Below are 14,792 nucleotides of genomic sequence, written 5' to 3' on the forward strand. Positions count from 1 at the left end.
CTACGTGCTAGGCTGGTTTGTGGGCCAAGCCTTGGGTTAGGCCGAGTTGTGGACCGGGACAAATTTTATTTAAATAATTGAAAAAAAACTTAAAATTTTAATTTTATATGAATTTTGATGTATACAATTGCTCAATTGTTTATATAAATAAATTAGTATGATAAAATTGAAAATAATTATTTATTTTATTAATATATTATATATTATTACATAATTATGTTATATATATATATGAAAGCGGGCGTTTGATTGGAAAGTGACAACAAATATGAGTTAAAACTATTGATTGGTCAACAAATATGAAAGCGGGCGTTTGATTGGTCAAAAAACCCCTTCCGGTACGGCAGCTGCATAGATTTTCAATAGGAAAATTATTGTTTTGGGCTTTGAGCCGGTTGGGTGTTCAACCGTTCAACCTACTGAACGAGTTAAAACTCAGTTCAAAGTCTCAAAAACCACCCACACACCCGTAATTGGTAGAATATAAGAATGCTTAAGCAAGAAGTTTTACTTCTGCCTAAGAATTTCTTCTAGACTTCAAATCTTGAGTTAGACCATGTACCCCTAGCTTTCTCCTGCACTGTCTCCATTGCAATAAACGTCTTCTTTGTGGCCTTTAGGTTCTCATGTCTTTCTTGATAAGTTTACGTTCTCATGTCTTAGTCTGTAATATAGTGATGTTCTCACGTCTTAGTCTGTATAGTGAGTCTCATCATCAGAATAGGTAGAACTTATTCAAGTAATGATAGAACTGTATATACATGCATTACCAAAAGATGAACTACCCATACTTCTTCAGAAATAAGTTTACATGGTACTATCCAAAAATGACAAAAAAGAAACACCTAGACGTCTACATAGAAGCTGGTAATATCCATGATGCCGGAAATATCAGGTGGGAGTATCAGGTAACACAAAGGACGGACTTGGGGCCGGAGGAACAGATATATCTTCAATGATGCTTTCCAGCATGAGTATTACGTTCTTCATTGAAGGACGCAGAACAGGTTCATCTTGTATACACCATAACCCCACCTTAACCATCCTCTCTAACATCTTCATGTCAACTTCTTCATCAGGAACAAGTTTATCCAACTGTCTCTCCACAAAGCAGTTATAAACCCAGTTGGAAAGAATAATCTGTTCCGGTGAGGATGCACCAAACTCCATACATTTTCGGCAACAAACAATCTCCAATAACATGATCCCGAAGCTATACACATCAGTCTTCACTGTTATGGGTGTGTTCCTCTGCCATTCCGGTGCCAAGTACCCTCTGGTCCCTCTCACCTGAGTGAAGGTTCTGGTCTGGTCTGGCATCAACAATTTGGCCAACCCAAAATCAGATATCTTAGCAGTCCAAAAATCATCCATCAGTATGTTTTGAGGCTTTATATCGCAATGGATTATAGGGGCCTCGCACTCTTCATGCAAATAGTGGATCCCTTTAGCTATATCCAATGCAATTCCCACTTTTTCATTCCAGTAAGGATGCTGTTTAGCCTGGAATAGAAGATCTGCCAGTGATCCATTACTCATGTACTCATAAACCAGAAGCCTGTTTGAGTCTTCGGCGCAGTAGCCAAGCAATCGAACCAAATTTCGATGATGGGTTCTTCCAATTGCTCTCATCTCAGCCCGAAACTCCCGTTCTCCTTCTTCCATCATTTTCTCCAATCTCTTTACAGCGATAATTTTCTTACCTTTGTGAATACTCCCCTTGTACACAGCACCAAATGATCCCCTTCCCAACTCCTCCTTGAACCCATCGGTTGCTTTCTGGAGCTCATCGTAAGAAAACAACCGTAAGGTTAATTCCTCGTTCGGCCATAATTTCCCCATTTCTGCCATTAATCTATACCCCAGAGCACGCTGTCTATATATAAAGAATGCAGCTATTGCAAGGGAAACAAAAGAGCAAGTCAAGAAAATTAGGATTGCAACAACAATCAGGACTGTTGCACCGTTGTTGCCAGTTTCAAGGTTTGCAATAGGGGTGGTTCTAACCTTAATGAATGCTGTGGTTGACTCATTAAGCTGTTCTCGTCTGACAAATCTAAGTGGAACTTCTTGTTTTTGGCAGTTTCCATCCTTAAATAGAGCAGCACCACAATAACAGTCTTCTAAACAAGACTTGCTGCAATCTTCTTTTGTCAAAGATGCATAGAAATAAGGGTTGTCTTCTCCCCACAATAGATTATCCATGGTTATAATTTCGTAGAACGCAGTTATTTTCCTCTCCCTGCCTCTGCAACATCCTTGAGTGAAGTTCCTTTGGCAGCCTTCAAACATCTGAGTGGGGTAAATGAAATCAAACCCAGGAAGACATTTGCAAACAGGTTCCATGCCTACCATCTTGCAGTAGCTGTTGAAGCCGCACAGACCTTTCACTTGACATTTTTTGTCCTTGCTCAGTGCCTCCCAGACAGTAGACACCGAGGTAAATACATTGTTTCCGTCCAAGCTGTGGGAATACAACCGGAAAATGCCATCATTGTCAAGTTTTGCTCGGAAAATGGCCGTTCCATTGGTGACAGAGGACGAGCCGTTTCCGACTCTCCATGCCTCATAACCGCTGTTGTTGCCGATAGATAGATAGCCAGTACTATTAAGATATAATTGTACGTTGGAACCTTGTACTCCGTTGGTTCCGGAAGCCCAGTAAGGATTGTCGTCGTCCTTAGGTCCAAGAACAAGGTTCCCGTCTTTCTGCATCCCAAGACGAAACCTTCCAGTCGAGTAATCTGTGTCTGAAACACTAGACAACAATTGACTCCCCATTGGAAAATATTGTCCTCCCAATAAGGTGTTGGTCGGAAACCTGAAACTTTCCCAAAGGACAGTGAAGTTGGCACTAAAGAGCACAAAATTACCGGAGTCGAGCATGGCTGCAAAGGAAACAGAGTCCGACACATTAGAAATGCGTCTCTCTTCGCCTTGTCCAGTTAGAAGAAGCAGCCCAGCATTCGTTGTTAACTGCAAAGAAGCATTTGGGGAGACTGGTGGGTCATCTCGGTTGGCTGTCCACACTACTGTATTTTCCGGTCTTCCAACCAACCAAACTGCAACCACAAAACCATTGCGTTGGGGGTGGAATCCAAGCGCAAAATGGCCTGAATGTGAGAGCCAAGGAGTGGACTGAGTGTTGGGCGAGAGCGAAGAGCCCAAGTATATCAGCTTAGTTTCTTTGGGTTGAGCTTCTACAACTACAATAATTGTAACGAGTAGAGGAAGAAGCAGAAACGGTACGAGTATTACAGGGAGCCACGCCATTTTAGAAAGACAAGAGAGCTCTGTCTTTCCAGTTATGTGATAATATCCTAAAATGTTATGTCTCTTCTCATCGAGAGCCCGAAGACGACGTATGACAAACGACAGTAGTAGGTCTTCTGGTCTTGTAGCCAACGTATGACGAACGGGCAGTTGTTGGGTCCTCGTCTTGTGATGAAAAGAAAACTCAAAACTGGTCAAATTTGGCCCGGAAAATTTTTCAATAAGATACGATTGATCGGAGGTCTGGACCCAACCATCTATGTAGGCGTGGCCTTACACATGGGTGCCATGACTTTGCTACAAAGTTGATAGGTACTCCTTCAAACCCCCAAATTACATTTGTACAAGTGTCACCCTTTGACAAATTGTCTTCATATTTTTTCTTGTTTTCTTTTTACTTTTTTGCAATTCTATATCCAAATGGTCCTCCTATTTAAGAGCCCGTGTCGGAAGGAAAGAGCTGAAGATTGAATTTGGTATTGAATAATGACTACTCGCTTTTGCCTCACTAGGTCGGAATTCAATTCTCCTTGGCAAACGGCATTTTTTCAAAAAACATTAATAACTCTTCTTAAAGTGATGAGAGTCAAGAGCAGAGCTCTAAACCGCATCTCATCTGGGCTACCCAGTTTACAAGCCTGCCGAGTGAGCCACCACTCAGCTAGGCTGGTTTAGCTGTTTTGAAGTGTTTTTTCTTTTAAATAAGGATGCATTATATTCTAACAAAATAAGGGTGCATTAGTTCTTATATGTATTTACACCTTCAAAAAGAAAAGAAAAAAAAAAAAAACTTATTTATAATCAAATTGAAGAAAGTATTTACTAATTTGGGATATCTCCACTTTTTAAGAACAAATACGTAAATCTTCAAATTTCACATCGAACCATTAAAAATTAATTAATTGCCTAGGAAACATTATTTTCTGCTGCAGGTTAACATTATTTTCATATAAATAACTAATACACACACATTGCTTCTTTTTTCTTTTTCTTTTTTATTTTCTGCTGCAGGTTAACATACAAAACTTAGTACCCAAGGAGAGAAAAGGATAACAGATCAAGAATTAACAAAAGAGAGACATGGAGATGGAGGGATGCTTGTATCCACGATCCCTTCTATCATCAATATCACAGTCTTCATTGAAGGACGATGAGCAGGTTCATCTTGAATACACCAAAGTGCAATCTTAACCATCCTCTCCAGTGCTTTCATATCTACCTCTTCATAACCCACAAGCTTATCCAGCTCTCCGGCCACAAAGCAATTATAAACCCAACTAGAAAGAATAATCTCATCTGCTGACGATACATTAACCTCCATGTTGCTTCTGCAGCATACAATCTCCAACAGCACGATTCCGAAACTGTAAACATCGGCCTTCACTGTTATTGGGACATTCTTCTGCCACTCAGGTGCTACGTAACCTCCCGTTCCTCTGAAACCTGTAAAGGTTCTTGTTTGATTTGGCATCAGCAGCTTTGCTAACCCGAAGTCCGAGATCTTAGCAGTCCAAAACTCATCCATCAGTACATTCTGAGGCTTTATATCACAGTGGATGATACGAGTCTCGCATTCTTCATGTAGGTAGAGAATTCCTCTGGCTATGTCTAGTGCGATTCTTATCCTTTCTCTCCAAATGGGTCGTCCTTCGGCATTGAAGAGAATTTGCGCAAGTGAGCCGCTACTCATGTATTCATAAACCAGAAGCCTCTTAGAGCCTTCAATGCAGAATCCAAGCAGTCTGATCAAGTTCTTATGGTGTGTTCTTCCTATTGCACTCATCTCTGCTTTAAACTCCCTCTCTCCTTCATCAATCTTCTCCAGTCTCTTAACAGCGACGATTCGGTTATCTTGTGATAAGACGCCTCTATAAACTGCTCCTAAAGAGCCTCTACCCAACTCCTCCTTGAAGCCATTAGTTGCCTTCTCCAATTCTTCATAAGTAAACAGCCGCAGCGTAAACTCTTCACTCAGACCCATGTTGCCATTTTGTAGCAACCTTGTATACTGTACTTTTCGTCGTCTGTAAATAAGGGAACTGGAGATCGCAATGGCAGCAAACAAGCATGTGAGAGAACCTAAACTTACCGTAACGATTAGAACCAGTCTTTTATTTCCATCTGATTCTGAGGTTCTGTTTCTGCTCTGGATGAATCCGGAGCTCACCTTGAAGAAAACTGTGCTGGACACATTTGGGTTCATTTTCAAATACCTCAAAGGAAGCTTCTGTTTCTTACAACTATCAATCTGAAACTGCGCTGCCGCACAATTACGATCATCTAAACATGACTTCTCGCAATCTTCTCTATCCTTAAACTCTGTTGAAAAAGGATGGTCCACCAAAATCAAATTCTCCACACTAATAATCTTATACTGAACCACTGTGTCTTTCAAGTCTAGGCAACCTTCTTCAGTGAAATTCCTCTCACAGCCCCGGAACCTCCGATTGGGGTCGATAAAATCAAACCCAGGAAGGCATACGCAATCATGTTTTGTGCCCACAAGGGAGCAGTAGCTATTGAAGCCACATACGCCCTTGACTTCACATGGGTCATGCAAAGCTGACCACCTTATCGTTGTATTGGCTCTACTGCCATTACCGCCGAAGTTGTGAGAATACCTCCGAAAGATCCCATCGGGATCAAGTGTTGCACGAAAGATGGTCCCGTTCCTACCGGCCGATGGGGACGACGAAGCATTGAAATCTGATATGCTTCCGAGCATTAGAGTGCCATTAGGATAAAGATACAAGCTGTGATTGTAATTGTATGCAAAAGTACCGGTAGCCCAATAAGCATCAATGGGTTTGGTAGTGTTTACTGGGTAAGCAACAAGGTTTCCATCTTCCTGCATTATGAGATAAAACCTACCACTCGAGTGGTCAGTTTCCGATTCACTGGAAACCAATTTATTCCGCGACATCAGAATCTGACCACCCAATATGGTGTCAGTTGGGCTATCAAAGCTCTCCCAGATAATTTCTGAAGAATTGTTGTAGTCGTAGAGCACAAAATTCCCAGAATCTAGCATTGAGGCAAAGGAAGCGGGTTTGGAGGCATTGATGATGTGGGTCGTCTCCTCACCCTGACCGGTTCGGAGAACAAGCCACCCGTCCGTAGTAAGGTTCAGAGTAGCATCCGAGGAAACCGGTTGATCGTCTCTTTTTGCCGTCCAGACCACCGTGTTTACGGGGTCTTCCACCAACCAAATTCCGACGGAGAAGCCATTGCCTTGTTGGTAGAAGCCGAATGCAAAGCGACCGGAAGGTGAGGACCACGAGCTGGGTTGAATGGTTGGCGAGAGCGACGAGCCCAACTTTATCAAATTTGGGTTTTCATCTTGAACTCCTACAACAGCAGAAGATACTGAAAGTAGTAGAGATAGAACAAGAATCGTAGACGCCATTAGAGACGATACAAATGAATTATTTCGAGCTTTACATTATTTTTAGTACTGCAGAGCGTTGCAATTATCTGTAAGCCCAAGGTCGTTCTCATAGTCAACCTGTCGCAGGGTCCTGGTCCTGGTCATACAAATGGAGGGGACCATTGCTTGACTCTCTGTTTCAAGTCCACGAAAACAATTTTCTACATGATGGAACCCTACATAACTTGATGGATAGCTACTCAATATAATTGAGGCCATAGATGGGGATCAGTTTCCAATCGCCAGGGTGTAAATTAAGAAGAGTTCACTTTCAACTTTTGAAAAATCAAGCAAAAGAATCCAAAGTCATTGAGCAACAAAGTCCAATTCTCTTGGGATTCTTTTGCTTGATTTTTCAAAAGTTGAAAGTGAACTCTTCTTAATTTACACCCTGGCGATTGGAAACTGATCCCCATCTATGGCCTCAATTATATTGAGTAGCTATCCATCAAGTTATGTAGGGTTCCATCATGTAGAAAATTGTTTTCGTGGACTTGAAACAGAGAGTCAAGCAATGGTCCCCTCCATTTGTATGACAAAAGTAAGCTTCAAATCACAGATATTAAACATGATAGTCATTAGTCATCGTAGTCTAGTTTTAATGTCTTCATTTTTTCATACAATTAGCGATCAACTCCCATCCCTCAATCTAAGATTTTTTTCTTCTATGGCTAGTTTGGAAAGAGCACAAATACAGATATGTACAGTACCAAATATTAAGTTTTGCACTCTATTTGTACTGCTTCCAAACTGAAACTAAATATCTCGATTTTGGACCAAAGAACTCACCGGTTTCAGTGGAATTCAAAATTCTGTGGAATGCAATCTAAATCCAAAAAAAAAGGGAAAATGACTGTTCAGCCCATCCCAGAATTTTTAGTTCCAACACACATATATATATATATACACATGAGGATATCTATATAAATACACCACCTAGCAATTTCCATGAGAGTACATTCCTTTGAAAGTGAATTCAGGAGACTTTGAAAAGAAAAATTTTATGTACATGCCAATTAATGAAGAAATGTTTGAAGAAAATAGAAGATCTAACAAAAGGTCATAAAATATCAATAAACTGTAGTTTAATTTTCTAGTGTTTAGGTAATTAATATTTTTATTAAAATAAAATCCAAAGAAAAAAATATCACCTAATTTTCATAATAGATTAACCTTAGTTTTATAATTGTAGTGGTGGTATACAATCTACTATAAAATCAAAATAAAAGATAAAAAGTAAAAAACACGAGTGAAAAGCAGTCAGATCTCCTACACAGAAGCACCCTACCCACATATATGACATCCCAACCGCACATCTGGAACATTATCCTGTCTTTGTATATTATCATGCATGGACATTCCTGATGCATGACTCTAGTGTTTTGTGGGTAGGTGTGGATGGAGTTCTTGGTGGGCTTGAATTGAAAAATTTAGGCTTTTACCTTGATATTGTTACAGGCCTGTCTTGGGATTGGGCTTTAAAACCTGACCTAACCCATAAACTTATACCTCTGCTACTTTATTACATGGAGTTAATAGGTCTAAATGATGTGAGAGAGAAAAAGGGGTTTCATAAAGGAAGGGAGAGAATACAAATAGTCAAATATTGACAATTTGGGAAAGTCATGATGGATTTTATTGCGGATAGAATTAAGAGTTAAAAGGGGATTTTTTTGTGATTTTTATTTTTAATTTTAAAATAAAAAAGCCATATGTGTTGATTTGGGGATGAACAAGTCAAGGTTTTAAAAACAGGATCAGACATATGGAACCGTTTTGGACATGGTTTTCAAAACTGGACCAGACCTAATGGTCAGGCCGGAAAAACTGGGAACCGGTCAAGTGACTGGTTTCAGTTTTCTCCAAAACTAGAAATTTTCCCAAAACCATTGATTTTGTTCAGCAAACTGCTGACTCGGGAGGTTAATCATTCGAATGGTTTTAATCGATTTTTATTTTTTATTTTTTTATTTTTTGTCAAAATGGGCTGAATGTTCAGTTCAAACGATTAGATAGTTCGATCTGGTAACCGGACCCTTGACTGTTTTGGTCTCCAGATCGTTTTTAGAAACCACGGCTTTGGAGACTGGCTCTCGGTCGAACAGTTTGACTGTGCGGTTAGAATAAACAGCTTGTTCTGATTAAAAAATAATTAAAATTAAAAAATAGCCAAAAACCGTTATTCAGATCAATGGTCAGCAGGACCCTGACCAAATCAACAGTTTTTTGCCCAAGAATGGTTTTAGGGTGAAACAAAACTAATTGCCTAACCATTCCTAGATCAACCGGTCCAACCATCCAGTATGGTCTGGTTTTCAAAACCATGGAACAAGTAATCCCACTGGATCGGGTTTATAGGTCTTATGAAACCTCCGAGTTAGGCAAACTAGTGGTGGCCCCGTTTGACATCATTTCACGGGAACATTTCGGGTGTTCTGGATGCTTCCGTGGAGCAGAAACTTGTTTGGAAAGGAATAACAAGAAGAAACATTCTGTTCTAAATTGAAAACAGCCCTGCAGAAACGCATCTGTAGTATCTATAAGAGTATGAATAGATGTGATTGACTTCTGAAATTTTCACTAGACTTAAATGCCTCGTCTCTAAGGTTTGAATTGAAGAAGAACCAATGGTAAAAATATAATTTTGCTTTTTCATTTAATGCTTATTAGAAAATGATTTGTCTTTCTCATTTAATGCTTATCACCTATATTAAAAATGACAGTTTTACTCTTTAGGTTTCCTTAATGATCAAATTTTACCTTTCCACTCTTTACCCCCCATAAATTCATTCCTCCATCTTCCATATCCATATACTTATCAACATACTTATAGTTATATTGAAAATGACAATTTCATCCATTCCATGTGCGTTTTCATCCATCATTTCCAATTTGATTCCTGTCTTCTTTCATTTCTTAAGTAACCACTACTTGTCTCATTAATCTACTACTAATAATCTAAGTGATCACTGGTCAATGACTGGGGATCTACACAATTTATTGTGGCTGTTCAAAAATGGGCCAGATTTGTACTATGAACAGACATCAGAGCCCAAAACTTCCTGTGCTTGAGTGCCTATCTACCAATTGTGACTTCGAAGTTAGAATTGGGTTGAGACGGACTTGGTTGAACTTAAACAGAATGGTTAAGTTTATAAAAAAAATTATGAATATATTTTTGTATATCCATCTTTTGTTGAGCTTTATAGTTCAATTTAGGAATTGAATTGATTAAAAATATGCACAAAGTCAAACCCAAATTTAGATCAGGCCCAAGTTTTCTGGCCTAGATAAAACCCACAGCCCAAAAACTCAGCCCTGACTCATGCAAAAATTAGAATTGGATGTGGTTAGGCCGCCCAAGTTGTAGCACTAACCGGGACAAAATATAGTTTGATTTGAGTTGAATCAATTAAGTGCAACACTGTAAAAAAAGGTGCAACCACATTTGGGTGAATAAGTACATATTTCTATAAATATCCCAACCTGTTGTTTTATATGAATAAGAGAGATTGAAACTCAAGGTTAATCGTGTATAGCAGCAAAATAGGACAACTTGTTTTGCCCATTTTCTCCTGGTTCAGTTTTGAAGGAATACAAATACAAATTTGTAGAGTGTAAAACCTTGTATTTTATATGTATTTATATTATACGCATTTGTATTTGTTCCAAATTAAGATGGAACAATGAGTATTTATTGGAAATCATAAGAGCATTTTCTAAAAATTTTTCATAATAAAACCTAGATATCAAAATGTATGTATGTATATATGTATATAATAAAGAAAATTTACTACCCACTCTATTCAGGGTGTCAAACAGTTAGGTTCGGACTAGATACATTCAAACTAAATCCAAAGCTGTGTATATGTGAAAATTGACAAAAATCCTATAGGGTAACAAGGACTCCAAAATTTGTGGATCTGGCCATAATAATTGGACCCGGCCACCCAGGTATGTCAGGTAGCCGTCTTCAGATACTAGACGTTTTGGTAACAGCTTTGTTAATGCACCATAGTCACAATGCAATTCAAATTACGATAGTAACAACTGTTGTGACGAGTTTTGGGCCCTGTTTAGTTTATTGGAATAGGGCTCTAGAATCAGGAATGGGTTATTCTAATTTCATCTGTTGGTTGGGTAGAATTGGCATCCCAATCATATTCTTAATGGAATAGCATTTCCCCATTTGAGGGAATGGCCATTCCCTGCCCCTTTTTTGGGAATGAAATGCCATTCTTACTGGTTCCAATTCTCATTCTCATTCCTGTCTGAACCAAACAGACTATGAGAATGGACCATTCCAATTTCGATTCTAAAAGATTTTAATTCCGATTCAAATTACAAACCAAACAGATCCTTAATTTCCTTCTATGTCATATGTGGGTCTCATTCGAATAACACTTGATTTTTTTTTTTAAACCCTTTAGGATAACACATTTTTTTATTCAACCTGATATTATAAAAGAAATAAACTACAAAACAGAAATAGATTGACACCTACGCCATTGAGGCGGACCCAAGATGTCCTCTCTCATAAGCAAGAGCACTTGTTAGGGAGCACTACTTACATAATTTCGTACGAAGCTTGCTTTTAAAATTCCAAATAAACTAATACATATTCATGCGTCCATATATCCATAGTTTGGCACTCCCTTATTTGTCACCAATCATCACATTTTACACTTCTTAAAAAATAGGGTTGTCAATGGTATGGATCAAATTCGAATTGTAGCAAGCAATATCTAAATTCGAATTCAATTAGAAACTTCAATATCTACATTTGATTTGGCATCTAACATATATTAAAAATCGATGTTCGAATTTGAATTCGATTAAATATTTGAATAATTTATTTAATTTATATTTGATTGATTAATTATTTTAGGTATATAATTAATAAATATTTTATTGATATAAAGTATATAAATTATATAATCTAAATATTATATATATATATATTATATAAAATGTTTAAGTATTTAATATATTATATATAAAAATTAAATAATTGGTCAAATTCAGATATTTATCAAATCAAATCAAGTCATATCTGAATTCGATTCAATTACTTAAACGGTATGAATAGGATATCTGAATTTGATTGATTATGGTATTAATTATCCGAATTCAATTCTATTATGTCGAATCTCAAATTAGAAATTAGATTTCGAATGCTATTGACACCTAATGGGTTGGGTCTGATGTGATGGACCTGATGGACCCAAACCAATTAGGTCAATTTTGGTTCCAAGAACCAGAAATGATGGGTCAGTTTCGGTTCTTAATATATTGTCCCGATTATTATTAGTTTGGAACCAATTCTACTCACAAACCAACTTGGACTCGACTTGAGCTACATATATAGCATGTTTTTTTTTTCACAGTGCCATCAAATCAAACCTAATTGTCCCAAGAACCAACCAGTTTTAGATATAATTGGACCCGACCCATTGATAGCCTTAAATGCATTATTCTCTTTTTCCTACACCTATATTCTATTGATTTGTAAATGAAATTAAAATCTGAATTTGATTATAATATATATATATATATATATATATATATATTGATTTAAGTATATAAAATTTATATAATTATATATAAATATAAAATATATAATTTAAAATATATTATATATTATATATATTTATATATGACAAATTCAAAAATTTATATTTATATTAGTTTATTGTATATATAAGATTTTAAAATTTTTCCTTTTTAAAAATTTTGAAGTAGAAACAAATTAATATTTTACCTACTAGGTTGCTCCTATCCTTTTGTATTGAACATGTAAAAAGTATGTGATACAATTTCATTTGTATGGAAGTTCAGACTTAAAACTCATCTATGTAATGATGTTCAACTTTGTTGTTTGGGATTCAATTCAAGCCTTTAAAAAATTAATCACTCAATTTTGAAACCTATCAAATAAACAATAGAATTGCTTCAACTTTGGTAGTTCTTTAATTCTCTTTAAAGAGATGTTAATCTATATTTTTTGGGACACCTATTATGGCCTAGAATAGGCAAGTTTAAAAAATTTATATCCCACTAATTACAGATGTCAAGGTTCACAAATATGTGTTTGCTAGAACCGAACCCACCAAACTTGTAATGTTGGTTATGATTTTATAATTAACATTCATCATAGTTGGCATTTCCCATTAGATACTACACCCTTTTTTCCCATTGCCAATCTCATAAATGTTAATGAACTTCCTTTATTTATTTGGTGTATCATTGAAGAACCAAACACACCATGATCTCTTTATATCTAACATTCAATACTGTTGCAACTCGGATTAGCCGAGGGTAACAAGGTAAATTCACTCCCAAGTTTTAAAGGCAGGCCGAAGGTTTTGAGGACTTTGAAGAGGGTAAGTCGAGGCCGAAAACTGTAGGCCGAGGTGAAGTGCTCCCTTTTGAGTACGGTCGAAGCCAAGGACTACAGGTCATCATCTCGGTAACGAGGTTCTTGGAGATTCGAGGTTCTACAAAATAAGAGGTGTCAGAGGCCTCGGGTGGAAACCCAAGGCAAAAGCTCTGACGTTCAAGTTTCTGCGAGGTGTGAGGTATGAGGATGTGCAAACGAGGCCTTAACGGTAGTCCCCGGATGCACTGGGTCCCTAGGAGTAAATGCTAAGGAAGCGAGGCAGATGCAGGGATGAGAGAGTTGTATCAGAATTCCGGGATCTCCATCCCTTGTCAAGGGAGAGTTATCTCATATTTATACTTGAACGAGTTGAAGGCAGGTGGAGATGAATGCATTAGATGAGGGTCATACAAAGTCAGGCAACGGGTCCTTGCAAGTACACCTAACTGCTCCGTGGTTGGCTTCGTACGAAGGTAGTAGGGCTTCCCCCTGCTATGGCTGGCGCTGTCAGGCGTTAGTGGGTTGGGCCTCCCAGTCTGTAATGGGCTAGACCTAGCTAGCCCACATCACTTGCCCCTCACTCCCGAGGCCGAGGCGAGGTCTTGGCTTAGGTTAGTATTGGAGATGATAGTCGGGGTAGGGACTCGGCTTCGATCGTTGGGAGTAGCAAATGCTTTGCCTTTGGATTCGTCAGCCGAGGGGTATCCTGTAGTGGCATCGCTTTTCACTTCGTGTGCATCTTTCCTCCTCGTCGGTTCGGAGATGCATGTGGCATGGATGCCTCGAGTTAGCGGGGATGGTCCGTATCACATACAGTCAGGCCACATCAGGGGTCTACCATGTGGAGGACGGTCACCCAGATAGGCATGTGTTTTCCAAGTTGACCGGTCCACCCAGTGGCTCATGATGGGTAGGCCTCGCGGTTTGCCCTGCGGGTTGCGGTGGGTGAGCATCGCGGTTGACCCAGCATCGTTTCATCTTCTGAGGTCATGCGCTGAGAGGTGTGGTATAGTTGGTCTGTAGAAGTAGAGGGTTTCCGTGACCGTCGGATCCGTAGTGATTTGAGTCGTTGCTTAGTCGTCGTTTTGTCTTCTGAGGACGAGCGCCAGGTGGTGCATCATGGTTGGATGGTGGAAGCGGAGGTGCCTCAACCATCGGATTCAACGAGAGTCGTCCATTTTCCTTTAAATAGGGGCCCCGGTGGTGACATTCCCCGTCATTTGAACTTAGACACCCTTGTTATCGAGTGAACTCAACTCCTAAGCTCTTGATCTTTCAGGACTTTCCCAGGTTCTCCATCCTTCAAGACACCCCGTCTTCATCTTCTTCACTGTCTAGGTAATTCACTATGTCGTTCTCAGACTCTGGCCCTGAATGCCATGAACTCCCGAACACCTCGGGAGGGAGCTCTCCTGAAACTCCTTCCCCCCTCTCCTCCTTAGGATCTTTGGCCATAGCTCCTCTTCGGCGGGAGGTAGCCATGCTGAGAGAGAGGGTAGCCTTGGGGAACGCCGAGGGCTGCCATCGGGGCAATAACTCTCCCCATGAAAGCACAGCTTCGACATCATCGAGGGAGCCCGAAGAGTGTCCTCTCTCCGAGGAGAAAGATGTTGTAGAGATCGCCGCTGGACCGGAGGGAGGGAGTGTTGCCCGAAAGGTAACTAATGCTGGTGTCCCACGCTCAGAGTTTGACAGCTCCTTGGATGTGGGCCA

The 14,792-nt window shown here is 39.2% G+C and overlaps 1 protein-coding gene across 1 annotated transcript; it reads right to left on the bottom strand.

Annotated features, from left to right (window-relative positions):
• Positions 1 to 720: 720 nt before the first annotated feature.
• LOC104590349 (uncharacterized) lies at positions 721 to 6,785 on the bottom strand. The gene is made up of 2 exons (XM_010248978.2): positions 4,339 to 6,785; positions 721 to 3,545 (listed from the first exon to the last, which is right to left on the bottom strand). The coding sequence occupies exons 1-2, from the start codon at positions 6,677 to 6,679 to the stop codon at positions 892 to 894; spliced, it is 4,995 nt and encodes a 1,664-aa protein (XP_010247280.2). The 5' UTR covers positions 6,680 to 6,785; the 3' UTR covers positions 721 to 891.
• Between the last annotated feature and the right edge of the window lie 8,007 nt (positions 6,786 to 14,792).

The sequence above is a fragment of the Nelumbo nucifera genome, chromosome 5 (genome assembly GCF_055504915.1).
Source record: "Nelumbo nucifera cultivar China Antique chromosome 5, China Antique-T2T, whole genome shotgun sequence".
NCBI lineage: Eukaryota > Viridiplantae > Streptophyta > Magnoliopsida > Proteales > Nelumbonaceae > Nelumbo > Nelumbo nucifera.